Raw genomic sequence first — 27917 nt, 5'->3', positions numbered from 1 at the left:
TGGGCGACCTTCAGTGACCAAATTAAAAATGATGACACAACAGGCCCAGAGTCAAGGTTATCTAAAACACAATGCACAATGTCTTTATTACACTTAAATACATAAACAAAAGTAATAGTTCTCTAGATAAATCTTTCTGGTAATATCTTACAGTAAATACATGTTTTACAATGCAACAAAATGTAAATATATTTGTATATACAGTAGATATATATGGTTATGTTTATGGATGGGATCATGAGGACAGTAGATGGTTAAATATATAGGTGTAATAAGAGATCCTTGGCCCTGCGCCCAGGTTTTACCTCCAAGACGACTCCTTGGATGTCAGGACTGCAAGACACACAAAAATATGATATGGAGTGATGCTCTCAGTGTTCGATTTTGAAAGCGTGACACGTTCAACCACCCAACAGACCCTTACGAGCAGAAAACCAAGCACCACAAGCTCTCCCCCTTTAGCCCATGACACACAAGAAGCAACTTGAGAAGAAGGCACCACAACCCAAAGGAAGCCAGGAAGAGTAAATTTTAAAAAAGTAGGTGCATCACATATCTGGTGTATTACACATCCGGCATGTTTCTTTTTTCTGTGTTCTTTCACACTGTCAACTATTCAGATTTAAAAAAAAGACATTTCAGCATAATTAGAAGTTCATATGATCATTATTAATAGTACCCAATTAATACTGACAACAGGCAACAACCAGAGGGCTGAGAGTTCTCAGGAATAGCAAAACGGTGGGCTGTCCATGCTACGGGACATCCAACAGACAGCACGTTAAGAGGGGCACGTAGCCATGTACACCGCAAACTCCCATTGGGCTCCAGAGGGTCCACTCTATCACCCTCACCTGCTGTCACAGACTGGGCAGCAGTTACCTGCACCAGACTTTAAGTGTCATGCTTTGACATGGCAGTAGCCCCTAAGGCCAGTATGACATGTAGAACTACAAACTATGTTTCAATGTGAAGAAAAGTTGGTAACGAATACGGAGAGTTCTCATTTTAAGATAATGGTCATGTTATTCCTTAACAAACAAACATTCATTCACACAGCAGCAAATGATTTTACATAGCATTAGACATTTTCTATACACTGGTCGATATTAGTCAAAAAAACAAACAAACAAACAAAAAAACCTCACCTAATACAACCATTTCACATATTCGAATATTTGTCTGTCTAGCACAATGGCTCATTCATGCTCCAGTATGTCTGTACAAAAACTGTGCCAATTGTACAACATAACGTACAACAATAACAGCGGTGGCATATCGTGATCATCATTGTCAAGCACAATGTCTTGTTCTGTTGATAAAGCAACTTACAAAGACGAGCATTGTCAGTGGAATTGTAATAAGAGAGCCATCCTATCACTCAGTATCTCTCTCTCATATTCTCCCTCTCTCTCACACACACACACAATCAGTAATGCACTCAGACATCTCACAGTTCATTTTCGTTTGGTTCTCTGCTGTTCAGCTAAACCAAGATACAGGGCTAACACACATGACTCAAGGGAGAGGGCACAGACACCAACCCAGATGGCCCAAAGTCCAGCAAAATGAAGAGAAAGGTGTTTACCAGAACAAGTCAGTAAATGCAGAGGCTCAGGGACAGAAGGAAAAGGAACACTTTAGTTTCTCATCATAAAATCAGAGCCAAAAAAACAAACTTCTTAAGCACCACGTATGTATTCACCTGTTGCCAAATTACTGTCTACGTACAAATGTTGTACTGAGTGAAAATGCAAATGATACAGAACAGTGCAAGCAGCATGTGATAACACTGCAGATCTCTGGTCTCTGATCTGGTCTAACATATGTTCAAAATTAGGCTTTTGAACACGCTGGAAAGATCTGGCTCTTAGTCATTTAAACTAAAGTGTTGGTGAGGACAAAGTTAACACTTTACATGAAGGGCACCAGACAAGGTCTTTCATAACAAGGACTATGACACTCCTTTCATTATAAATACATATTGTTTACGTCTACATATTGTATATAAATAATGAACATAATTCTTTTAGATGCAACAGTGAAACTTCCTTCGTGTACCAATCATGAAGCAAACTACATAAGGTCAGTAGATTGTTTGGAAACAGTGAGAACTTCAAAACATATTTCATGGGATTTCTGACTACTGACCCTTGCATCCAGAGCGCTCTGTAAGAATGTGACGTGAGCGCTGCTGCTCCAATCACAGCTGCAGAATGAAGCAGGAGCTCACAGCAGGCCAGGCAAGACTTTCTAGAGGAAACCATCCACACGCTAGTTTACAAAAACCTAATTTACCAAACTCTGTGCACTCATGCACGATTTTTATTTTCGACCTCATGCTGAGAAAAATGTGGAATGAACCTCTAAAGTCCAAGTGGACACAAATGGACAATATAAGGGTTCATTCGGTACTGGGTATTTTGCTGTACATTTATAATTATGAGTCATTCATTTTTTCCTCCAAGGGAAAGTGCAGTATGCAGGTCCCCTCATACCATCCTCAGTAGAATATGCATTCGTATGCTGTAATAAAGATTTTTCATGTGCAGACCACGACACTACCACTGCACAATGGCCACTTACACACATACAGGAATGTCCTCGACTGCTATATGTGTGTGTTATAGGTGTATAGCTTTTTTTCCCCTTAAAAACCTTGCATGGTGCCACTCAGATGAAGTGTTAGCAAAGACACCACATATACAAGCTTTATTAGAGAGGGGCTGTTAAGGAGAGGGCGCCATGCTGGGACGTCCACCCCGGCGGGGCCTCTGCCGCAGGGCGGGGGAGGGGGTGGGGCGGCTGAGTAAGCAGGGCTGCAGCAGGTGCTCACACATACACACCCTCGGGGTTGAGGCTGGACACCAGGGGGTTCTGCAGGTTGCGTGGGTGACCCAGGAACTGCTTGGCTGTGGGCCGCGAGGGTAAGGCTGTGGAGAGGTGATAGGAGCAGAGTCAGTTAGACGGTAGAACGTCCAGGATCGGCCAGCACGTTGACGACAGTGGCACAGGATGGATAAACATCTTGTGGACATGTAAATCACCACATTACCTGAATACAGTGTGTTCCTTTCTCTGACACAGGCTGAAGTTGCATGCAAAAGAGATAACTCTGTGTGTGTGTGTGTGTGTGTGTGTGTGTGTGTGTGTGTGTGTGTGTGTGTTTGCACATGGGTGCTGTACCACTGTCCATGTCCCGGTCCTGCAGTAGCAGAGTCAGCTCCAACTGGTCCAAGTGTGGGTGGAGCTCTGTACGGGTGGAAGGCGGGGCCGGAAGTGCTCCGGTCTGCTGGATGAACTGTTGCAGGTTGCATTGTCTCAGCTCCTTATTAAGCTCTTCCAGTTCCTCCTGCTTAGTCTGCACACATGTGAGGGACAGGAGCGCACACGCATTTACTACACACATCTCTATAGTGTACAGTTCATGTACTGCATAATCAAGACAGAACTCAGGGGTCCAGGTCTGCTGCCTTGCCCGATGTAGGTCTTGCACCCCTAATAAAGTGGTGCCGGACTAGGAGAAAGTGTGCAGGGTGGAGGCCTGAGGGAGAAGGGTGGTGGGGCATTTCTGCTCTAGAGCACTGGACCTTAATACAGGGTTTCATGACCCTCCACCAGTCCACATTATTGCACTGTTCCAGTTCCAAACAAAACAGAAGAAGGTATTCAGAGGAATATGAACAGAACTGTTGCAAATTGCCGAACATAAATCTTTACAAATTCTAGACGAGAAATAATAAGCTTGCCAAACTCATCGTTGCGATTAAACTTGGCAGGTATATTATAGAGACCTTCAGAAATATTTATCAGTTGCAGCATATCAAAGTACTATACAAGTACATGGCGCTGCCACCGGTGGGCACAAGAGGGCGACATGCTTTATAACATGACGTGCATTATATGAGCATGAAGTTCATGCCTTGTGGCTCAATCCATAGTAATCTAGGGATGTGTCCTCTTAGGGTGTGTTTTAACACCTTTAGACTGTGAATTATTAGTGAAATGACATAGGCCAATTACCACAGAGCCAGACAAGTCAAGACTAAAAACAGTCTCTGTGCCAGACACAACAAGATACCTGATGGTTTCTTTGAAAACATGTTAATTCTGACAGTTTTCATACTTTCTAAATGCTTGAAAATGGGTACTGCTTATAAGAACTACAATTTTCCTGACATCTAATATTACTGTATTATTTATTTACATATGATGAACATGATTCAAGTGCATGGTTCTTCCCTGTTTGAAATGTAGTTTGCCTTTTAGTCTATAAAGAACACATTGGGCATGTACAATGGACTTTGACGGTATAGACAGCAGTGAAAAACAGTTACAGGCCTCATTAGTGGGCCTCACCCTCTAATGGACCTGCCTACCTGCAGCAGAGTCTTGGCCTTCCCGAGGGCCTTCTCAGTCTCCAAAAGTTCCAGCTCCAGCTCAGCCCCATGTTTCTGCCGACTCTGGAGCTCCGCCTTGGCTACACCCACCGAATCCTCTGCCTTCACCTGGCTGGGTGGAGCCTCCAGCCTCTCCCTCTGAATGTCCTGCTCCAGCTGGTCCGAGTGCGCGGCGGCCTCGTGCAGCTTGTGGCCGCAGTCGTCCAGCTTGGCGTGTAGCTCGCCAAGTCTCCACCTCAGGCCCCGCTCCTGCTCCGTCTCCACCCTCAGCTCCTTCTCCCAGAGCTCCTCGTGTTCCAGCTCTGCCTGGCTCCTCAGCAGCGCCTGCTCCAAAGTCTCCAGGGCCTGCTCCGGACGCCGCGGCTCCGGGCTGGGCCGCCGCTCCCACGTTTGCACCTCCTGCTCCAGCACCTCCAGCTGGGCCTCCAGTGCTTGCAGACGCTCCTGCTGCTGGAGAACATGCCGGAACACCTCCTCTTTGGTGGGGCCAGGCAGGTGTGCGGCGCGGGGCGCCGATGTCCGAGGCTCTGGAGAGTCTCTGGCACATGGAGTCTGTTTAGGCTTGGTGCGAGGGGAGCTAGTGGGGCCCAGGTTGAAGGTGAGCGACTTCTTGGGCACTCCGCGTTTCAGCGGCTCTAGTTCCGAGGGTCTGTGGAGGGGGAGGGAATGGTCGTGCGAGCCCAGGCCCTCGCTGCTGCTGGGGCCTGTGCGACGCAGGTAGAACTGCACCTCGCTACCATGCTGCCCGAGCTTGGCCAAGGACTCCAACGGCCGCTCGGTGGCCTGAAGTTGCCGCTCTGTGTCCCTCAACCTCTGGATAAGCACGTAACGGCCCGTCTGGCCTGCAGAAACAAGCACAGTCACCTGAAATCTCATCTGTGTCCTCTTAACTGCGCAGTCAACATCAGCATTAAGCCAGTCACCCGGGACATAATTAATAGAGAACTATGCTGGACCATCAGGTCAACAGAGACCACTGTGTTTACTGTGGTCATGTCACTCTTTTAAATGAGTATTTCTGGCTTACAATTTGGGATGGCTCCTCGCTCCAGAGCTTCCATACTCTATTTAATTAAAACTATAAAGCCAAATCTTGAAACATTAAACAGAAAAAAAAAAATCTAAATAGGTTAAATGGGAATGGGCAACTGTGCAGGGTATTCTAACACAGAATGCCAACTACTCAATGTGTTTCTGACCTATAGATAGACACATCTATCCCCAGTTCAAATCACACTGTTCTACGGAGATTCTCCACTGAAAGTTATTTTGAACCTTGAACTACGATAAAACCAGCCAATGTACAGTGTAAGAAAATCATGTGCCACACATACCTATGGCCTGAGCCAGGGCGATGACCACATCCTGACAGGACGTCTCCTCGGACAAACCGCACACCACCCGCACGACGCCATCCACCCACACCTTGAGCTCCATCAGCTCCGCACTGGAACTCAGCTCAGCCGAGAAAGACCAGATCTGGGTCTGATCAACCCTGCATGACCAGGCGCAGCTCCTGGAGGAAAACATTACCAACGGCGACAGTTCCGTTAAGCCACACGTTGTGGATGGAAAAGATGAGCGCCAGTTCCAATGAACCGCGAGCCTGCCTTCTCAAAAGAGTTCCAGTGAAAGGACAGCTCATGTTTAATGACTGTGATTAACTGAGCAGGTTTACAGCCCACATGGTGAATGAGTGACTACAAACACAGTATGACAGCGCAAAAGGACTCCGATAAAGAATATTAAAAGAATATTCATCTTTCTGCTGAGAGCCTAAAGCTAAAGGACTTTAAGAGGCAGTTTAACTTGCTGTCTCTCCATTCCATTTTTGGGAATCCCTGTAGGTTTCCCAGAATTTGGAGTTTGCAAATTCCTAAAGTTAACAAGCAAGAGTTAGCAGGAGGTACTCATTGCTCAGGGCGTAGCTCTGTTCCAATTAAATGCACTGCTGACTCTTCAAAGGAGATACGGCACATTGATGCTTAAGGGAACAGACAAGTAGAGTGCAGTTGGAGTGGAAGAGTGTGGAGATTATATGTGATTGTGCACATGCATGTGTGTGAGCATGCGTGTCTGTGTGTGTACGCATGTGTGTGTGCGTTCATGCTTGTCTGTATGCAAATGCAAGTGCTTTCGCTCTAAAGCCTTGTATAAGGGACAGGCTGCACAGTTTTGCAAGCACGCCACAGCAGAAGCCCCACCAGTGCAGCAGGTAGCAAATGAGGCTGCAAGCATGAGATTAATGCGACTGGGGCTTGATGGATGTTGGCCCAGCGCACATTTACTGCACTAGTTTACAGCTTTTGTAAGCAAACAGTCTGGCAAAGTCAACCGTGTTGAGTCAGACAACCCTCTTATAGTGGAGCTGGGCAATGAGAAATAGCAAAAGCAATCGCCCAGCAAGCGACTGCCACTTAAATGAATGGCCCATCAAAGAATGAGAAACAGGTTGAAGGGAAAGGCAGATTTCGAATGAAGGAGGCAGAGGTAAGGAACCTTCCAAAACAGCTCCTCCTGTGGAGTTCCTAGACTACTTTCACACCATGAGGGGAGAATGGAAACAGGCGGGAAGCAGAATTCTCAGAGATAGCACCAAAAAAGGAGGTGCCCCGTGGAATGCTGTGACTTCATCCTGTTTGCCGAAAGTCCGGTTAGTCGGTGCACTGAAAGTTGTCTTCACAGGAAATCACTGCCTGACTCATCCAAGTCCATCAACACTCTATTTGTGATGAGGAACAACAGACATCGCTTTGGAACAATAAACAGAAAAGGTGTACCAGTGAGAAACAAGATTCAGTTTAGCACCATCCTACAGCACCTGTCTCAGCCAGCCCTCACCCTTTGACTGTTCTATCCATAAATCCTGCAGCTGCACTCAGTATATACTGATATGTTACTAAATATTATCAGGACCACTAGGTACAGAGTACTGACGCAACTACATTCATTTCATCAACCTGAGAGATGATCATTGCACAATCATTAAGCTAAATGTGAAATGCTGTAAAAATGGTCTGTGGCTAATGTTTCCAGCTGCTGCCGATGTCATTCATCGTCATTATTATTACACCCGAGCACTGTCAGTAATATCAGCGGTGTTCCCCAACCCTCCCCCACGAGGAGTCCATGGAATGTTACCTTACAGGCCGGAGGGGGGGGGGGGGGGGGGGGGGGTTGGGTGACAGTGTGTTGGCTGACTAAAACAAATCGTCTTTTGTCTTCAGTGCTTAGAGAGACTCGCAACTTAATTCAAGGCCCCAGGGCCCACGTACCTACCCAGCTTGTGGGTTACCAAGGTTACCGGTCACTAAAGCTATAAGTAGTGAGAGGAATCAACAGGTGCCACTGGGGTTAGTAACATTTTAGATTTAAGCTACGAGAACATTCCTTGCTTCCAAAGTAGTCTGAGGGGGGACTTTCCATTCAAAGTGTGGGTCTCAAGAGAAGATCAATTTTCATGCTCACAAAAGGAGTAATAGCTTTTCAGTACAAGAGGTGAAAAGTGAAAATCTAGCAGAATGCAATTACCTCAAAATGTAAACACTGCCAAGTATCTGTGGCAAAAAATAAATAAATTAATTAATTAATTAATACGATGCACATATCCCTGGTGGAGATCTCTTTGCGTGACAGCTGTGGATCTCAGCTCAGGGCTTGGAGGGGTCTGGGTGGGATGGTGTTCTCTCACTTTGATCTCTGGGGGGGAGGCTCATCTCACACTCACTAGATCACTCACACATGTTCCAGACCACAGCAGTAGAAACGAGGACGAACCCAGCCCTGAGTAACCCATCTCAGACCTCCCCTCCCGCAGACTGCCAAAGCTATGATTACAAAAGTCCCTCCCTCTCACCCCCCCCCCCCCACCACCAACACCAACACCAACACCACCCCCACCACCAACCGCCCCTGTCACAGATCCTCAGGATGGGCAAATCATCTCGAACAAAAACCAAGCACAGGAGTAGACTTTGACTGTAAGGCCGGGGACATTCAGTGGGGTGTGGTCATATCTTAGCTTTGTCTGTTTTGGACAATTACAGGGTCTCTTACATGCTAAAGAATGCATATGCAGCAAAACAACAAAACTTTGGATCACGCTGACTAGTAATGAGGATTTCAACATCAATAAAAAAACAAACAAACAAAAAAAAAATCTGTCAAAAACCTGACAGCAAAAACATCACAAAAGACACATTTACAATGATATACCTGGCATATATTGTACCACCATAAACTGATACCAGTCTGTTCACAATAAACCTTTGCACTTGATCTAGTGAGGATGGTTCCTTTGGGCAGAGGACATGCGTGAAGTTTCATATATCTCACCCAATCTCCACCTGTGACTCCCACTTGAGGCAGCAAACAATGTTGAAATAAATGATCAGTAAGGAATTACTAACCATGGCCTCGTACTAAATTATGCATCAGATGCTTAATAGTATCGAGGTAATAAAGAAAAGATAATCTTTTCAGATCACTGATACGTATAGAATGAAACTGCAGGAAAAGTGTTCCGAATACTCGAGGCGAGACAGTTGTGCCCTCCCTTCCGACTCACATGCTGACTGAGGCTGGGGTAAGCGGCCAGTAACTGGGGCTCTTTGTTGGGTCTTTGCTTTCAAACGGCTTCAGGGTGATTTACTCACAACAGCATCTCCGGCCAGATTTATTCGCTGTAGCTTCTACTGCCGGGTAGCTCCATTTTGACACAGCAGACTGACTGTACAGACCGTACAGTATCTTTACTGAGAATGAAGACATAAACAGGAATGCATCGGGGGAAACGCACGCACACGCATGTACGCACACGCACGTGCACACACATGCACGCACACGCACATGTATTTCTTTTCCCCTCATGCGGAAAGAGCAAGCCCTGGCACTGTTTATAATGAATGAGGGTAAGCAAGTAAGCAAATAAATAAACAAACAAACCCACAACACTAAAAGAAGGTCGGTCCCACATGGTTCTCCATGTTTATATGACCTACCTCCTGTTAAAACCAGTCAACAGAACAGCTGTGCATTTACAGCACTCCAGCCAACATGTCCTTGTGCACTTCCTGTGCCTTAATCGCTATCTGTCACACACGTCCTGGCCATGCCACCGAAGCAAATCACGAATGACCTCATTACTGCCGTTCTCTTATAACCTCCCAATGAAACGACCGCCCAGGTCGGATGTGTGGAGTTAGCGGGTGGATGCAGTCCAGCCCCGGCAGCTAAGCGGTACCAACTCTGCCATCAGCTTTCTCATTGTGCATGAAAAGGGTCAGGTTAGACTATTATTTGTAACCTAATCTCAGGCCTGGTTTCCTTTGGCTCTAGAAAACTGCCTCAAATCAGCAGACATGCCTTCCTGTTTGAAAACAAGCTGATAACCAAAAAGGTGCTTAGGTTCATTTTGTTTCCATAATTAACTGCTCTGTAATATGGCAACTGCAGTTACAAGCTAAATCGAGTTTGTAATGGCGCGTGTCCTCTTGCGTCGTTTCCTCCTGAAGAGAGCAGTAGGCTCTTTGTGTTATCAGAGCCAGACGTGCGTGTATAATGTCAGTCATATAATGCAAAAATCATTTGGCTTGTTAATTACGCGGAACGGTTGCTTGTCTGCCTCAAAGCGGGAAAAAAAAAAAAAAACAGACACTGGATGAATAATGCATTTCACAGCACAGTCATTTGGCAAATATTGTTCTGAAATAAATCCCAAACACGTGATTTTCCCATCAACGTATTTTAGCTTCTGTAGAACTACAAACACATTAGCTAATGAGATTGTAGATAGAAATGGTGGCACAAGAGAAACCACAGCCAGGGAGAGAAACAATAGACAGACAGAGAAAAGGAAAGAGGGGTGTGTGTGAGAGAGAGAGAGAGAGAGAGAGAGAGAGAGAGAACACTCGAAAGAAGAGTAGGACTACATATTTCTACATCTGGGTCATCAAAATTCTCATCAATGTTCCAACTTAAAAGTATGGCTCCATATTTCCAGTACAAAAGAGAGAGGAAAAGATAAAACAAATAAGCAACAAACTAAGTCAAGCAATACAGTGAAATACAGTGAGCTCACCATGCAGCTCACCATGCAGTTCACAGCCTGTCGTATAGCAATGGTCCGCATGCACCCACAACTGAGCAATTTATTACAGGAAACCTTTTAATGAAATATTTCATAATGTCAGAATGATGGTGTGTATTAATAAGGTCATCAATAAGTGACTCATCACGTAGGCTTGATTACAGAGTCAGCCTAGGGAAACAAAGCTTCCAGTCACTAGGGTTCTGGGGCATAATCCCTGCCTGGGCACAGGGGAACAATAAAAACACACACACACACACAGACACACTTTGTGGGTGTCCTGCTTTGTAATTGCACCGTGGTGTTCTGACTCAGTGCACCTTTTGCTGTCATGGGGCACCACCTAGACTTTGGCCTGCATTGCTGCGACCACAAAAGACCGCCACCATTGTTCTGTGTTGCATTTGGAGAAGTGAACAGATCCTCACAGCATTGAGGAAGTGTAAGTCTGTGTTGAAATACTACTAATATCTGTGTTCGTTTTTATTTTAACCATTGTAAATTTTGGATATGTTTATGTTTAAGACGCTGACGACCAATGCATGAATAGAGTGTGCTGAAATAGTTTTAGTTTATGAAAATAGTTTTGACACTTAATACCAATACCATGTCCGCGTCTTCAAAACTCTTCACACAGTCTGCTTTTGAAATATGCACCTCAGCCCATCAGTTAACCTTTGGTGCAAAATGCACTTCAACCACCAAAACATGTCATATTTCATTCAAAACTGACTCATGCTGCAATAACTATAATGTATGCTTTCTCCCACAACACTACTTTGTCACTTGATGTACAGTTAACTTCAAAACGCAAACAACTTGTAACACTGATATTTCCCATTTTTGCATCCTTATATATTATTTCAAGGCATCTAAAGAAACTTTTGGTCTGTTGGCTTACCTCTCACAATAAATGGCATCACTGAATGTGTTAATGTTACAGTAAACTGTAAATGAATGAATGTTTTACTGTATCAAAAACCCAGAATAAGAATATTTACAGTATAATGTAAAATCAATATATGGTAAAGAAACAAAATCACAAAAGAAACAGTGTTCTTCAGGGGGTTTACTCTATTTTAGCATTTCTTTTCAAAAATATTTTCACTACATACAGTAGTTTGCACATAATTGTCTGCCTACCAGTAACAGACATCTACTGTTGGCCTGGTCCATCCATCCTGACCCCTGCGTTTAGCCACAGATTTTCATTGATATCAAACTGAATAACAGCGCACAAACAAAAACACCTGGGTAGGTCATTAGCTGAAATGACAAGCAGGTGATTCAGCCATACATGTACCGCAGTAATAGTGGACAAATCTCTTCAGTGACCACTACATCTTTATTTTCCCTATACACATGCACAGTTCAAGGCAAGCTTGACCACTTTTATTTTGATGATTACAGTGCTGCCAAAAAGCCCAAAACTGAATACACTGACAAAACCTTCTGCTAAAATCAGAATAATCTGTTTTATGCATTTCAAGTGTTCATTTGTCTGACAAAATGCAACATATTTCCATCTACAGTGATTAGAATTTTGTTGGCTTTTAAACTGACAGCGAACACTGACAGAGAGGTATTCAAGGAAGAAGTGATTATCTAATGCCTTTTGTATCAAAGCAATGCGCAAACAGACAGTTTAGTTCACATAGCCTACTGATATGGTGAATGTGTTGAGTGTTTTGAAAAAGTGGGCATAGTACTGAGTACAGGGCATGTGCTACTGCTTGTATAAAAAATGTTTTTTTTTTAAAGACCCAGGAAGGTACTCTACTAGACACAGAACAGACAACGTAGTGGCAATGGGGTTGTCTACAAAGTTCTGCTCGCTTGTTACAAACAATATGAGGAGTTTGCTCAGCAGAGGAAATGCAATAAGATGCACCTGTTCATTTTCATTATTAAATGACTGCATTCATTTTCTTCGGTGAAAGCATCCTGTCCTTGGTTGACAAGCCTGTGCTATTCCTGGCCTGTGTTAACATGGTGACAAGGAAGAGAGACACAGAGTCCTAGGAGCAGGAGACACTGAAACAGAGGCCAAAGCGATAGGCTTGGATTATTAGTCATTTAGGCTCTTTTTACAACATCTGCCGTTTTGGATCGTTCAGAAATGTTTTTTCACGTTTTTCTGCGTAGTGTGTCTGTCTGCTTTAAGGTCATGTAAATGATGAATGTCGAAGCCTGAGAGACCGAGCAACGTGAGCGACCTGGAGCTCCTGGACCATTTGCATGCCAACACGGGAGGCTCACTGAACATGAGACTCGAGGAACACAGGACTTGAACCTTCTGCAGCTCATACCACCGCAAAGACGAACACGTGAAACCCACAATGTCCCGCTCTACGTCTATATCAGAGGCAAGGGAATATAGACAGTAATTAGGAACTTGAGCATTAAAAAGTGATACATCTTGTCTCTAATTGCACTTTGCAGTACTAATGTTGCAATAAGCAATATATATATATATATAAAATTACATATAGAGCAAGAGAGACTGCCTAATAAATCCGTTTATTGACTGATTGATTTGTTTGTTTATCTGTGCAATGAACATTCCAACCAATTCCTGACATTCTAGATGACGATTGCACAGTGAACATTTCCAGATCGGTGAACACTGGCATTCACAACAGTTGTGATCAGTTTTGAACAAAGTAATCTTTGATGATGTCACATCAAAGGCTTACCGGTGTAATTTAACGTACTGCGAGAAATAACCCAAAAGCCAGCTACATCGCAGAGCCCGTACTGTGCGGCCATAGCGGCAGCCAGCTACTTTTGCCCCAGGCTCCAACTTTCTGAGCGGGAAACCTCCCCTTTCTGGGAGCGGGATCAGGGAGACAGGTGGAGAAATGCATACGGAATGTGCACGGTTCAGGTGACTCACCCGGACGGCGAGCACTGCATCTGCTGGATGGGAGAATCCCGGCTGATTCGTGCACAAACATCCCAAAGAATGTGCATTGCAACACACATTCCAAGTGTGGGAGCCTTTTAAAACATGCATTCCACGCGTCCCCCGGCCTATCCTACCCCGCGCTCGGATTCCGGGGCTGCGCGGCGGGGCTGAAATCTTAAGTGTTTTTCTCGGAAAAGCATCGCCGCAGCATGGCGGCGGAGCTGCGAGTTCAAGTTCCTACTAGTTCTTGCGGAAGCGTTCCGGCAGCAGACGGCAGGGAGAAGAGCGGCGCGCTTCTCCGGGCCGCCCTGGCCCCGGGGCCGCCGGCGGAGGAATATTTCTAGTGGAAGATGGAGGGGGAAATGACAACCTCAGCACACTGCAGGCTGTTCACTTGCTCTCTCATTATGAGAGCTCGACCCAGTGATTAGTCTGAAAGCCTGGAGGCGGGGGAAGGCACTGGCGCTTGGGTTTGTGTCGATGTTCTGCGCGGTGGTCATGATGCATCTAGTGAAAAAAGGGTCATAAATTTACTTGGAATGCCAGACCCGTCCTGCTTGCGTGCCAGTGGGTGTGAAGGTTCCGGTGGCCACAGCGCGGCAGGGGAGCGGGTTCTTGCGGCCGGGACGCCTCTGCCCAAGGGAAGTGCTGTTAAAGCGGAGCCGTAACACAGAGGAGAGCTAAACTCAGAGACCACCGAAGGACAACTGACTTCTGGCAGATGAGCCTGGGGAAGTTATGATGAGGTGTTAATATGAGGAAGACAAACTCAGAAGCATTCAACAGCCTCGTCTTATAGCTGGGATTCTGCAGCTAAACTTATATTAACGGCAAACACGGAGATTGGCTTCGGGTTGAAAATAAGAGCCAACAGAGGAAGAGCAAGAGCTTTCCGTGTTTATTGCGAGCGCTTGCGCCGACACCCAGAAATAAACCTTTATCTTCGTGGACTTGAGCACTCCCTCACGTGTGCAGAGCCAGGTTCGGCATGTTCGCCGTTGCCAATCAGTAGCCTGGCCCGACGTGTCCTCGCAACGCCACGGTCAGCCACCAACGACCAGTGGTGGCTGTTCACAAACGGGCCTTCATACTGGGACATTGAAAGTGCCTCAGTGCCCTGTGAACGTGCAGGGCTGGGCTGAGAGAGAGGGGAACCAATGGTATCGCCTTTCTCGTGTAGACTCGCTGCCCTGCTGCTTGCCTTTAGCCAGCACATGAACGTAACCGATACCGCTTAACTCATGTCTGCTGACGCAATCCGTCTCCACGCTGGAGATGTGCGCAGATGATGGTCACGAACTGTTGTGCGTGTTTTAAACTTTCAGCGGCCCCCCACGGCGTGTTGGTGTATGCAGCCGTTGGGTGGCGTGCAGACACTCAGCAGCGCAATGATACAGTGAGAAGCATTTTAGTGTTGAAATGATATGCAGTCGTGATATCATGCACTTAAGAATTTCCTGTACTGAATGCAGTGATAACCTCAACACCGTCCTATTTCTCTTTAAAGCTTGATGGCACTTTTCGGCCCGCTCTTTGTTGCGCGCGTACGGTGTGAATGCCTGCTTCTGTAGATCTCCACCTGTGTTCCGCGTGCGTGCAAAGCAGACAACAGCCGTCACACAGGTTAGAGCACGGCATTCACACCTCCAGCTCTCACTGCGATAAAGGCCAAATTCACTCCCCAATAGGGACACCCAGGTCAGACCCATCACCCCACCCACAAACAGGCCTTTATCAGGGCTCGCATGCTGTCGGAGGTCAGACGTGAAGGGGGCCGTTTGCTCTCACAGGCCCTTCTGCGTGACATGCCCGTCCCCCTCGGCCCGCAGCGCCGTGTCTCTCCGACGGACGGTGAAGCAGCAGGGACGGCCATGGTGCCAGTTCCCCTCGCTCTGCGTCACCGGGTGGCACCTGTGTGCACCGTGCAGCGGAGGGCTAGCTTCAGGAGAAGCTCTCCGACGCTGCCCGTCCTGGACCACAGAGTTACTTCAATATGGTATAGATTTCTCTCGCACCTCCTTCACAGGATGCTGACCTTGAAAGCTAAATGGGTTTATGCTGTACCATCTCAAAAGTTTCTCACTTTCATGCACATCTTTTCACACTGTGCCAGATCTGTCAATGAAGTGTGAATGCACGGCGTCACAGGGCAAGGCATGAGAACAGACACAAACAAAGCGAGAAAAAAGGGGGGTGTGAACCCGAGAGGGGAAGAGAACCACATCAAAAGCAAAAACGGATAGAATATATATATATATATATATACCCAGTAAATAGTTAGAAATCAGCTGAAACGTTTTCTCTCGGGTGAAACTGGGGACAGATCATATACACCTTTCACTGAACCCAGCAATTTTTACCTGAAACTACAAACACACATACACGCTTACTACTCAATACTGACTGATCATTCACTGATCTGCTGAATTCAATGCAGATAACTGCCTGCTAGCAGTGGAGTTTATGAGCCCTGCCCTTTTCAAGGAACTTATGAATAGGTAAAACTGCTCATCTGCCTTAAGATGCCTTTACCTTAACTGGTCTATGCCAAACAGGTAAATGAATCCTGCTTCATACAGCTAAACGCATCCTCACTGCTACCGAATGCAATACTACAGTCACAGCCTGGAGCAGTGAAGCCTAAAATGTTCTCTCCACTGTCCTTCTCTCCCCGTTTCCTCTCTAAGCCACATGAGTGTGGCGTGGGTCAGTCTCTTAGCACCCCACAGTACCTTCGTCCCTAATGGACGGCTCCGTACACATACCTGCGGTTTTCCATCACGACCGCGGGGCAGACAGAGCTCACCAGGCGGCCTGCGCATCACCCCTGTGAGCCAGGCCTCACATCACATTAACAAGTCAAGCGCTGAAGTGCGCCTCACCCCAGGGCTCCTCAGTGTGTGTGTGTGTGTGTGTGTGTGTGTCCGTAACTACTGCTGGGCTCAGCTGTCAATCACTGGTCCAGGGAGTGGTGGTTAGTCAAAAACCCAATACTCACGATTTTTATTTACACCGACGGTTTTGGAATTCTGCGATTCCTTAAAAGAAAGTTAAAGTTGGGATTTCATTTAATGGGGAGTTAGTTTACTCAGTCATCCTCTAAAATGAGAGTAAAATAAGATCAATAACTGAAATACTAAAATCTGAAAATGAGGGAGAATTCAGGCCCTGTCTGGGCATGAAAAGTCCAATAATGTCCAACTGCTCGTGGTTTCAGAAGCAAAGTAAGACATTCTGACACAGGGAAGGTACAAGTGTCCTTTCATAAGCTATTCTCAGCACGACCATTAGCAGGTCAACTTGGAGCAAACTCCGTAGATCAAGTAGACATTAGAGATGGAGTGAAAATAAACAAAGTTCAGAGGAACGTAGTGGGAAAAGCCCAGATAAAGGGATGAAAAAGAAAGATACATTTTTATACCCTCTGCTAATCACTCTACACACACATGCATGCGTTCTTTCCATCTTTTTCCCTCATCCTTTCCTCTCTCTCTTCCATACTGTTATCCGTTATCAATGACATTATCTTTTCAGGCCGGTGCAAAGCACACTGAGAAAGTTTAATCACGCCTGGTTACCATCAAGACAACAGGGGCAGAAACACACTTTTTCCCCCTCTAGTGCTTGGCTAAAAATACATTTCTGCCGAAAACCTCATTTACAAACCTCATAGCTTTTATGTGGAAATGAATCACCTACTTTCATTAGCAAGTGTTTGTTTTTATTGGTGACAGACTGTTGACTGCTAAATGAGAACACGACAAGCGTGCTGGGCAACTGAGTCAGTGGCCAGTGTCTTTGCTCACTGTGCCATAAACTATGCAACACTGAGCCAGTAGCAGAGGTTCCTCATCACAGGGTCAGCTGTGGGAAGCAGAGAGGCTCAGTGCAGGGAGAGTTTACCCTGCCTACTCACAGCTCCAAATGCAGACGCTACCGCCAGCAGGTTCAATTAAAGCTACAGAGACTATATAAAAAAAAAAAGTTAGCCATGAGTGAATGTGAGCACGCGCGCGCGCGCACACACACACACACACACACTTACACACACACACACACTTTGAATCTGTGTCTTACCCTTGGAAAATAAAAAAGGATCCTCAGATTCCTTGGAAAGTTGAGCTCCTTTAGGCGACCGGTATCAGGACAGGCTGAAGTAGGCTAAAGTCCAGTAAAGGTGTGTAGCAGCTAGGCTGAGACTCACTTTACCCGGGGCTGCTAGGGGTTAGTCTTTCTAGGGGCTTGTGAGGAATGCAGCCCTCGTCACAGCGCTTTTCTCTGAACGCACTTCCCACTCACATCTGAAGCTGTTCAATATCTCTCTCTCGCTCTCTCTCTCTCTCTCTCTCTCCTGACACTGCAAGCACCTCCCCTTCTCCAGGTAGGAGGAGTGTCTTATTTCCCCCTGCTTAGTTTCTGCGTTTCACTCCCCCTCTTTGCCTGTCTCTCTCCCTCATTCACAAACTTCATGCGCACACGCTGCCTTCAGTGATTAAAAAAGGTCTTTCAAAATCTTTTTTTAAATGCTCTTGTAAATGGAGAAATGGACAGTAAATGAGAGCCAGAGTAATGTCATGTCAGACAGATGGCTGTGGAGGGTAACCAGAGGCTTGTTCCGGATGTACCTATTTTATATGCTCATCTGACTATGCAAATTGCGTTCGCTCCCTCTCTCTCACTCCCTCTTGTTCTCTCTCGATCGCTCTTGTAAGGAATTATTTTGCATCTGAGGTAATAGTTCTTCACACATGTGCTAATTCATGCTGTTAATTACTTTGAGAGGAGTGTGTCCTATATTAGCAAAGGAACAGATATAAATCCAACTCTTCAGGTTAAACAACACACTATAACAAAGATCTTAATAATTAAACAAATGTAAACCGGTATCCCTCACATAGTAATGGTTCTAGACATGTAGATAGGGCAAAGATTTGATACAGATCATGTAAACATCTGGGCATCTCTGTCTGTAAGCTAACACTGGGATACAAGCCCCCCCCCCCCACACATACACACACACACCCACCCTATCAGACATATTCAACGAGAACCGCTCATCAGACCAAGGCTAGGCCTGTTTTTCATTATCACTTTTCTGTCCATCTACAAGCCAGCACGCATCTGCACACAACGCACACACAAACACAGTCTGTAGTGTCTCACAGATGCCTCCTCTTCCAGCTCTGTCTCTACATGTGCAATCCACAGCTGAGCAAATTAAAACACAACAGACAGCCTCCCTGTCCTATACAGGCCTATAGGAAGGGAAGAAAAGGAGCAAAATAAACACCGCTGCAGAAGACTGCTTATCCAGGAGCTGCCTACGAAAAGGTAAAAGGTAGGCCAGTCTATATATTAGTGCGACTGTATGGTGTAACAACATCTTGGGTGAGGCGCATGTGTGACTGTTTAAGAAATCATTCATAAACAAAAAAAGAACAGTAAAACAGTAATAAAATAAAAAAAATTAAAATAAAACACACACACAAACAGTAGGTCTGTGTAGCTATTTAAGAAAAAGTCATCTTTCAAAACCTCCCAGTGTCTCAGTATTTTTCAGTACAAACATTACAGTACAAACGTAGCATTATCACAAAATAAGCCCAGAGCACAGGGTTTAGAATAGCCCCTGTGAAATCACAGTTACCGCTCAAACTCCTGGATTTACCCCTGGCTAAATTTCACAGATGCCTTGCAGGCATTCCTGGGAGTTACTCCTCCCCTCCCCCTCTGAAACGGTGCAGACCCCCACACTTTCTGGGTACTGCCCCTTTGGCACTGGGATAAGACTGTGGGCCTCCTGTAATGTTAAAAATACAGTATTTGATATTTCACATTACATTTGGGAGTCATGTATTAGCAAGCCATCCTGCTGCATGACATGCGTCTCACACGGGCACTGCAGTAGTAAATGGTAGCCATGTTCTGTAGAAGCCAGCGCCTGGTCCACTGTCTCCAACATGAAACATTCCGCTCCATTTACGCCTGTGAATTATCCTAATTTTGCACATATCTTTCTTAGCATTTCAAACCCAAACTTTCTAGTTAAATTGACTTAAAAGTTATCCTCAGCCACACCCAGTCTTTACAGAAACTGGTGCCCAGATGCTCAACCACAAGCAATCAGTAAACACAAGCCAGCGGAAGCAGCTTAATGAGGCTTATTGCAAAACCATTCACATCCTAGAGACCAGTACCTAACTGCTCATCTCACCTGCGCTTTTTTTCATGCTAAAGGGAACAGGAACAGTGTGATCGTTGAGATGCCAGAAAAGTAACACACGACCTGTCTAAGAAGTCCACGGTTAAAACAAAACTCTTTGCGGTACTGCAGTTGGAGTAGGAGTCATAAAACTAAAGGTCTAACAAAAAGAAATAAATAAACAAATAAATAAATCAGAGGTCTACCTGTTTCAACCTGACCAAAAATATTGATCTTTAAAGAAAAAAAAACAAAAACAAAAAAACCAATGCCTTTCCATGCCGCAAGCCTGCTGCATCTGTGTTCCTGCACAGGAGCTCCTCCTTGCCGCTGCCACCTTTGGCTCGGACCCGGAAATGTGGGAAGCCACTTTGTGGCAATGGTTGTTGTAAACATTGCTACATAATTACATTTGATTTTCATACAGGTACATTTTAAAAAACACCCAACTTGCAGATCCTAAATTCTTCTGTTATGTAGGTTACCTGCCTAAAGGCATTATTTGTTGTGGAAAGAACAGGATATCATAAACGGGTACAAATCTAGGCTGGTGATGTGGGCTGATAAACAGAACTTGTTTGTCAACGGCAGCTCGGCTCAAGACCGCTAAGCAAGGCAGGTGTGAGTCCTGGTAATAATTACACACATTCCAGGCAACATGTTTTAGACAAGCTCAGCTTCAACCTCACAGAGTTCAAATTCATACTCTGCAAAATGACTGGCTTCTAATAACACCCAGGTGTGAAGCAGCACAAATGAGAGATTTTTTTTTTTGTTTAGTTTTTTTTTTAAACCACTTTCTGCTTTTGTGGACATTACCTTCGCATATACAGCAATAAGAAAACAAGGCAGTATGGCCTAATTGCTGTTTATACTCTTAGAAGTTAAATATAGCTCTGCTCTGTCATTATGGTCAAAATCATAACAATGCTAAAATGTCAATTACACTCTGTGTTCTTTTTGGTTCCATAACAAGCAGTGATACTCACACTCCTTGACAATAAAAATTTGACATTTTCACTCTGGCAAGAGGAGCCAGGAGCACCACAGTAAGCCACTGAATTCCTCTCAGAGGAACTTGTCTGTGATTTTTTTTTGTTTTTTTTTACACGCCAAGCTGACTGTTATAAAAGATTAGGCCTAAAGATCCAGTTGGGAATAGCTGATAGTAACTTTAGAGCTAATTCTGGCACTATAAAACAGCATAGACAACATACATATTTTATGTTTTTAAAATCAGTGTTATGGATTTTTTTTTTTCCAATGCTTCTATACTAATGGTCTTGTAATTTGCAGCCATTGCTGTCAAAGCAAAGAGACTTCCTTAAAAGTGTCTGGAGAGGAGAGTGAGTAGGGCTGGAATGTGTCAGTAGCCAGTCCCAGTGAGATAGCTTTCATCACTCTCAGTGGTGGAGCAGGCTGGGTCAAACACAGGTCACCAGAAAATGAAGAAAAGCACAAGGGGAGCAAACACAACACAACCAAAGCTCTCGATCATGTGAACAATGAGTCTCTCTCTCTCTCTCTCTCAAACATGAACAGTTAAAAAACAAAAACAAAGGATGCCAATGTTTCTTGAATTTCTGCGTTTTGGGGGGAGGGGTTGCATATTGTGGGGGTGAGAGCACTCTCTCAGTCAGACACAGAAAACACAGAAACGTCACAGGTCAAAGAAGTGTCACAGGTCACATACAACCATACATCTCCGTCAGAAAGAGAAGACAGAAGCATCACAGACGTGTCACAGGTCACAGAATTGCTCCAGGCAGAACATGAAAAGTGTTAGCAGAGCCCACACTCCGCTGTGGTTTTGGGGGGGGGGGGGGGTGGACATCCTTAGGCATGGCTCAACACGTGTAGTGAAGCATATGATAACAATACAGGAGTGGCTTTGTCAGAGGGAGGGCCAGCCATTCTGTGTTTTGTAGTTTTGTATCCGTTGGAAAAGTTCTGTTCCTAGATAAGCAAGATGCCCACAGTCGCTTTCAAATACTACACGAGATGTGCAGAGAATCTTGTGGGTCAGTTGATGTGTTATTTTTTTGTGACAAAAGCTCTCAGAAGGCTTTTCGACACATGAGAAAATGGGACTGTAAAAAAGGGCCCCGTCAGGTGCACAAGGTTATGAGGTCAAAGGAAACAAACATGGAAGCTTGTTGGTCAAAGCATCAGTCCCCTCATCACCATCATAGTCAATTCTGCTCTACTGTCTTTTCTCTCGCTCTCTGACTCTTTTTCCTCAGACTCAAACACAAATAGAGACAGCAAATAACCAGAGAGAACAATGATGCTTTCAAAAGCTTTCACCTTCATGCCAATTTCCATCAGAGAGCGCTGCTGGCAAATATAGCATGGCGGTATAAAGCTGATGTATCAACTTTGCTTGACTGTTTCCAGCTTCACTAATGCCAACTTGTGAACTAACAGCAAGGCAAAAGCAAACAAACAAACTAAAAAAAAAAAAAGCTATCAGAGTTTGTTTTGGAGAAGTATCTATGTGAATTCTCCCTGCAGCTGAATATGTGCTGCAGGTTGCTGGGCAGTAGAGAGGAATTAAGAATTAAAAGAATGTTAGTCTAAAATGACGTCTGATAGGTGGATTCCTGAAAGCGACAGCCTTCAGGGGCTAGGAGACCTATGACACGCTGCCAGCAGGAAGTTCAGGACTGCTCATGTCAATTATCCTCTTGTTTACTGTCATTCAGCACTGGGTTAGCTGGGATTCAGAACTGGCCCATCTTTTTTTGTAAAGCAGGCCTACCTATATTCAAAGGCACATTTGGTCAGTGTCAGTTCCAAACTTCTAACTACAGGTTAACCTCTAGAACCTGTCAGCTATCTAACTATTTGGAGGCTGGGACCGCGTCTAAGAAGGGCTCATTATCAGTAGCCAGTTCACTTAATAGAAGGCAGTCTATAGCTTCAATTTTTATTTATAATTTTCTATGGCATGTGTAATTTTCTCTTGCATTAAACACCTAATCCACAGCATTTACCAGATCAAGACGACGGACAAGATCCTGCCGGGTGCCCCACGTTATGTTCTGATATTCATGATTGATTTGTAGACCTTGCCAAAATTTTGGAAAAGTTGGCTTGTTAATTCTCACCTCTTAAGAGAACTGACAGTAATATACTGTATAGTTTTAAAACTAGTTTACGGGTAATTGCTCTCAAAACTTAAGTAACAGCAAACCTTTTCTTATATACCAACAGGACAGCTTTTTTATTACCGTAGAGAAAGAGAAAATAACTTTCCATTAATTACAATGAATAAGGACTTTTTGAAGATATGGGTAAGAAATAATGGGGGGGGAAAAAAACAAACAAACATAAAATTTTTTTCCAGTCAAATCTTAAAAACTATGTAGCACCTGCTCAGATTGAGCAGTATAAATCCACACATGTACATTAACTTTGCAGGAGGCAAAACATTCATGTGACATGAACCAGCCGAAGCCAACAGCGAATACCTAACACAGCAGGGTCTGCTCTGACTGCAACCAAGAAACAGAAGTAGGAGGTGGAGGGGGTAGTAAAGGGGTGCAGCCATGTTCTGTTGCCCAGGAGACCGATGCTCTTTCAAAGAAATGGGCCAATGACAAAGATTGCCAATTGTGCCAAGACAAAAAGTCACATGACGGCACGGCTGCTGTTCGCACTGCACAAAAAAAAATTGGGGGGCTGGAGGAGTGGGAGGTTTGAGGGCCTCGGAGAGTTACAAAAGAAACTCAAGTGAAGCAGCCCACCATGCTGAGCGCCAAACTTCACTCGTCTTCTTTTTGTCTGCGTAGGGACCTTTCCACTACTTGTTAACCAAACCTCAACTTAATTCACTCACCTACAGCCTCTGCTTGCTCCTGTGTACAAGAAGAGATTCTTCATTGCATTCAATATCTGTACTAGATACTGACCTAGTATAGATATCTAGTATAGATCAGATGCCTCTCACACATTGCGAACCAAAGTACTATGATTTTATATTAGGCTAGAGTGTAATATTAGTTGCACTGTAAAAACTGACAAGGCATTTCTCTTATAGTACATCTGCCATACATAGCCTGCCAGCGCAACTGTTGGGTTATATTCTTTATAACAGACCAGTGAACACAAGAGACAAATTTTCAGTTCTTTTTTTATTGGAAGGTCCAGTGAAAATTGCCCAAATGAGCCAACTTTAATGTTTAATGTGTGACATGACTGCTGATCGGTCTGAACTGTCTTATGCAGTCTGAACCCCTTAAACTGAAATGGAAAAAACACCTGACAATGCACTAATGGTTTATATTGATTCTTAAGTAAAAACAAAACAGGATTACTATAATAATAATTATTATAATTCCTTACAATTGTTATTATTATTATTATTATTATTATTATTATTATTATTATAATCTAACCTGGGGAACATAAGTCAAACAAGCAAATGTGTAATAAAGTAATTCTGTTACTCTCATACAGTAAAAGTTAGGAGTCTAACAGTTCTATGAGAAGTATATGCTGATCTGTGAAAGATGACATGAAAGTCAAAGCATGTGTAAAATAAAGTAGGGGTACAAAGGCATGTGGAAATGGTCAAGTTAACTCAAGGTTTACGGTGTGCGTGTGTGTGTGGGTGGACAAACTGTGAGAAGGACGACCGTGAATAAGCACGTGCTATCTCCAGCTGGTACATAAGCCGTTTTCTTCTCTTTCTATCAAACAGCTGGACAAATGGTTCACTGTGAAGTGCTTTGGAGGCAGAGGGAGAACTGACACCACTTGATATGGGCCAGCATTTCAGCGTCCAAATCACAGATTAATGTGAATAAGACAAAGGTTTAGACGAATGAGCAAAACAATCTAAACGTAATGTGTAGGCTAGGTTAAACATCATAGAAATATATATGGCTAGTTTTCAAAATCTGACTGTAACATGAGAATGTAGCCAAGAGATTTTTAAATAACAGAATATGGTGGTCTGCATTAGGTCTATATTAATACCAGTTAATGGGTGTATTATTTGAAACTTGATGTGCTTTGGTGAGAAATGCACACCACTGTTAGCACACACACTCACAACTGAGAAAAACTTCTAGCAGTGTTTTTATAATGATGTAAGCTCGAAAATAGCCAGGCTATATCACAACATCGGTTTTTGGTGGTCACTAGGGTATGCGTCACATTAGTGCACACAAATATGGCTTGATGTACATAAGATACAGAGCCACACACTAATGTACACTAAATGGCTAAAAGTATGTGAATACTAATTACTGAGTTCAAGTATTTTAACCATCCCCATTGCCAACAGGTGTATAAAGCAAAGCATAGCTATACAGTCTCCATAACCAATTTTTGGCAGTAGAATTGGTCATACTCAAGAGCAGAGTTGACCTTAAAGATGTCATTGTATGACAGTGCCTCATTAATCACAAGTCAACTGGTGAAAATTCTGCCATGCTAAACCATATTCTGCTCCATTCAACTTTAAATGTTGTTACTGTGAGATTTGCCACAAAAAAAGGAGAAAACAAACTCACAGAGCAGAGTCACTGAGTGCTGAAGCACGTAGCATGCGCAAAGTTTCCAACAGCCTCTGGAAGCAATATCAGGAGAAGAACCATGTGTAATGAGCTTCAAGAAATGTGTCCACACTGCCGAGCAGCTGCGCACAAGCCTAAGATCACTATGCGCAATGCCAAGCGTCATCTGGAGCAATGGAAATGTGTTCTCTCAAGCGATGGAGAACTTTCCGGCAAAGGGCAACGTTACAGGGTACAAAGACATTTTAGACAATTACATGCTTCAAACTCTGTAGCTAGAGTTTGGGGAAGGCCCTTTTCAGCTCCAGCATGGCCGCGACCTTGTGCACAAAGTGAGGTCCGTAAAGACTTGGTTTGAAGAGTCTGTTGCCGAGGAACTACAGTGGCCTGCACAGAACTATGACCTCCACCTCACTGAAAACCTTTGGGATGAATTAGAGAAGAGCAGGCCAAGCCTTGTCAGCCAACATCAGTGCCTGTTCTCACAAACAAGTGAATTCCTACACTCCAAAATCTTGTGGAAAGCCTTACTGGAACAGTGGAGACTAATAGCTGACAGAGTGGGGGCCATCTGCAAAGTACTGCCCAAGGTTTTGGAATAGGATGTCCATCAAGCTCATATAGGTATGAGAGTTAGGTGTCCACATACTTTTAGCCATACAGTACATTTCACTGTAGGTACCTGTCCACACAGTGGCAACAAACCGCAGTAATAAGTGTACACTATAAATGTATCAACATGAGGAAAAGCTTCCCTACAGAAATATGAGGACATGGAAACAGCTGTTCATAGCCAGACCTATTACATCCATCACCTTCTTACATAAACTAACGGTGGTGCCCAAACAGCCATTCTGAAGACAGGTGCAGTGCATTTCCAAATGGCAAAAAATATTAGTGACATCATACGACATGCTGAGTGCTGCCCATCATACACGCACATACTTGTAGTTGGTGTCATGTAGGTTACTTATCTGAATTCCCTTAATGCCCCAGAACACGGCTATTGGTCATTGGTCAACACAGATGTTGGTCATTCCTCTTATTAAGTAATTTATCACTCCTGCCTACCTTTACCACGTAGCGGAATGGACCTCGGGGCATAAATGAGAAGCAAGGCATCTCACAGAACTCTCAGTGGTGGCAGTCCATATGAAATGTGTCTCCAATCCTAAGCAAACCACACCTTTACTTCATAAACAAGAGGGACCTCATCCAGGCAACTTTCATTTTTTAAAAAAAGCACCGGTTAATTAGCTAGATATGCTAGTTAAGACTGCGAAAGTCAACTAAGTTAGCAAGTTAGCAAGCTGTCGCTAGCTAGAAAGCTAGCTAGCGTTAGTTACCATATGAACGCCGCTTTGAGTTAATCAGGTGCACTGCACTTGACCACTTCATGATAAAAGAACCAACTTGTGGCCAAGTTAACTTGTGCAATGTAAATGGAATACAGAGTCATGATAATTTTAATAAGCTATTAAACTTGATTAAGCCCGGCTTTATTATTTTGGAGCTAGAAGAAATTTCAATATGTCCAAGTTAGCTAGCAATAGCGTACATATTATTCGACGCCGACACGCGTTTTCCGATTGAATTATATTTTAAGCGGATAATTCGTGTAGCTACATAGACATAAAAGCTTCTTACGTGTCCGTCTTGACAAAGAAACGTGACTCGAACACACAGCTCCCAAACTTACCAACTTGTTTCTTTTCTCGTCAGTCTCGCTTCGCCTCGAGAAACGCAATGCTGACTCCTCGGTCCTTTCTCTTGCTCTGCCACATCAGTGTACACTTCTGTTGCCATAGCTCTTAAAGGAGTACCACTGATAAACAACTTACCATGCCTTTGGCTCTTTTACGAAACAAACAAACACACACACACAGTTCATAATAATAGTTCATAATAATAAACATTGTTATTTTATGAGTTAATCAAGTTCAATCTTACTGCCAGTCACAAAGTAATTTGTGAACATTTACAACAGCATCCTTCCATATGGATTATCGACAAGCTTCAGATAATACACAGCAAAACAAATGTTTAATTGCAACAGCCATACAATGTTGAAATAATATGAATTGCAAAAGAGGTGCAGAATGACTGCAGACATTAGCTTTTAAATTCCCCTGCTTTTCACAATGTGCAAAATACAACTAGGCTGTTTTCATGCATTAAGTCAAATAAAGCAGGCCTGTAATCTAGTGAAGCCTGATTTATAGGAGGGTTGTGAAGACTGTGTTCTATGCTGTTGGCTCTACACATAGTGTGAAGGGAAGTCCTCTTACACCAGTCTCCACAAGCAGAGATTTTCTCATGAAATTAAGAAGTTGTGTGTTAAAATAAGTAAGGTTGAACCGAGCCATGAATGTAAAGGTGAAAGTGGCTGAAACTGTATATAAACTAATTATTAAACATGTAGTATGGTTAGTGTCTGTCAGACTAAGGTATTAAAGCTTAAAAACAGGCTGGGCTGGACCCCATTAGGATATTCCAATGCATCCAATAATTAAAATTGATAATCAATTTTCAAACAAACATTGAACAACAAATAAATCATAACATTATGTAATATTATTCCATTAGACATTTTTATTGACATATAACTGAATAAATATGTAGTCATGATTGCTGTCATGTGCATTGTGTTTTGAGGTTCACTGGAACTGGGAAACATATTTGAGTGACACCTGGAATAGCATGTCTACATTTCTTTGATTTGCATTCAGAATTCCATTGCGAGCACACATGCAGGTGCATGGTCTGGTGCACAGGATTAGACTTGCTCAAAAAT

The 27917-nt window shown here is 44.0% G+C and overlaps 1 protein-coding gene across 4 annotated transcripts; it reads right to left on the bottom strand.

Moving 5' to 3' along the window:
• Positions 1 to 86: 86 nt before the first annotated feature.
• Positions 87 to 26910, bottom strand: rassf7a (Ras association domain family member 7a). Of its 4 annotated transcripts, XM_027016407.2 has the most exons (7): positions 26823 to 26910; positions 26195 to 26294; positions 5735 to 5916; positions 4380 to 5242; positions 3187 to 3361; positions 2847 to 2933; positions 87 to 333 (listed from the first exon to the last, which is right to left on the bottom strand). In XM_027016407.2, the coding sequence occupies exons 3-7, from the start codon at positions 5835 to 5837 to the stop codon at positions 302 to 304; spliced, it is 1260 nt and encodes a 419-aa protein (XP_026872208.2). In that variant the 5' UTR covers positions 5838 to 5916; positions 26195 to 26294; positions 26823 to 26910; the 3' UTR covers positions 87 to 301. The 4 variants fall into 4 exon arrangements, with proteins under 4 accessions (XP_026872208.2, XP_026872209.2, XP_026872207.2 ...); XM_027016408.2 differs by lacking the exon at positions 26195 to 26294 and having other exon boundaries at positions 26823 to 26897; XM_027016406.2 differs by lacking the exons at positions 26195 to 26294; positions 26823 to 26910 and adding an exon at positions 17474 to 17797.
• Positions 26911 to 27917: the final 1007 nt, after the last annotated feature.

The sequence above is a fragment of the Electrophorus electricus genome, chromosome 2 (assembly GCF_013358815.1).
Source record: "Electrophorus electricus isolate fEleEle1 chromosome 2, fEleEle1.pri, whole genome shotgun sequence".
In the NCBI taxonomy this organism is placed as follows: domain Eukaryota; kingdom Metazoa; phylum Chordata; class Actinopteri; order Gymnotiformes; family Gymnotidae; genus Electrophorus; species Electrophorus electricus.
Note: the sequence above shows the minus strand (reverse complement) of the source record. Positions and strands in the feature narration are given on the sequence as shown.

Excerpts from the sequence above, each read along its gene's own strand:
- rassf7a (XM_027016405.2), bottom strand. The coding sequence starts at position 13,473 with ATGTGTGTTGCAATGCACATTCTTTGGGATGTTTGTGCACGAATCAGC. Across the intron at positions 5,917-13,384 it reads ATGCAGTGCTCGCCGTCCGG|GAGCTGCGCCTGGTCATGCA; the intron begins GTGAGTCACCTG and ends GTTTTCCTCCAG. Across the intron at positions 5,243-5,734 it reads CGCCCTGGCTCAGGCCATAG|GCCAGACGGGCCGTTACGTG; the intron begins GTATGTGTGGCA and ends TTGTTTCTGCAG.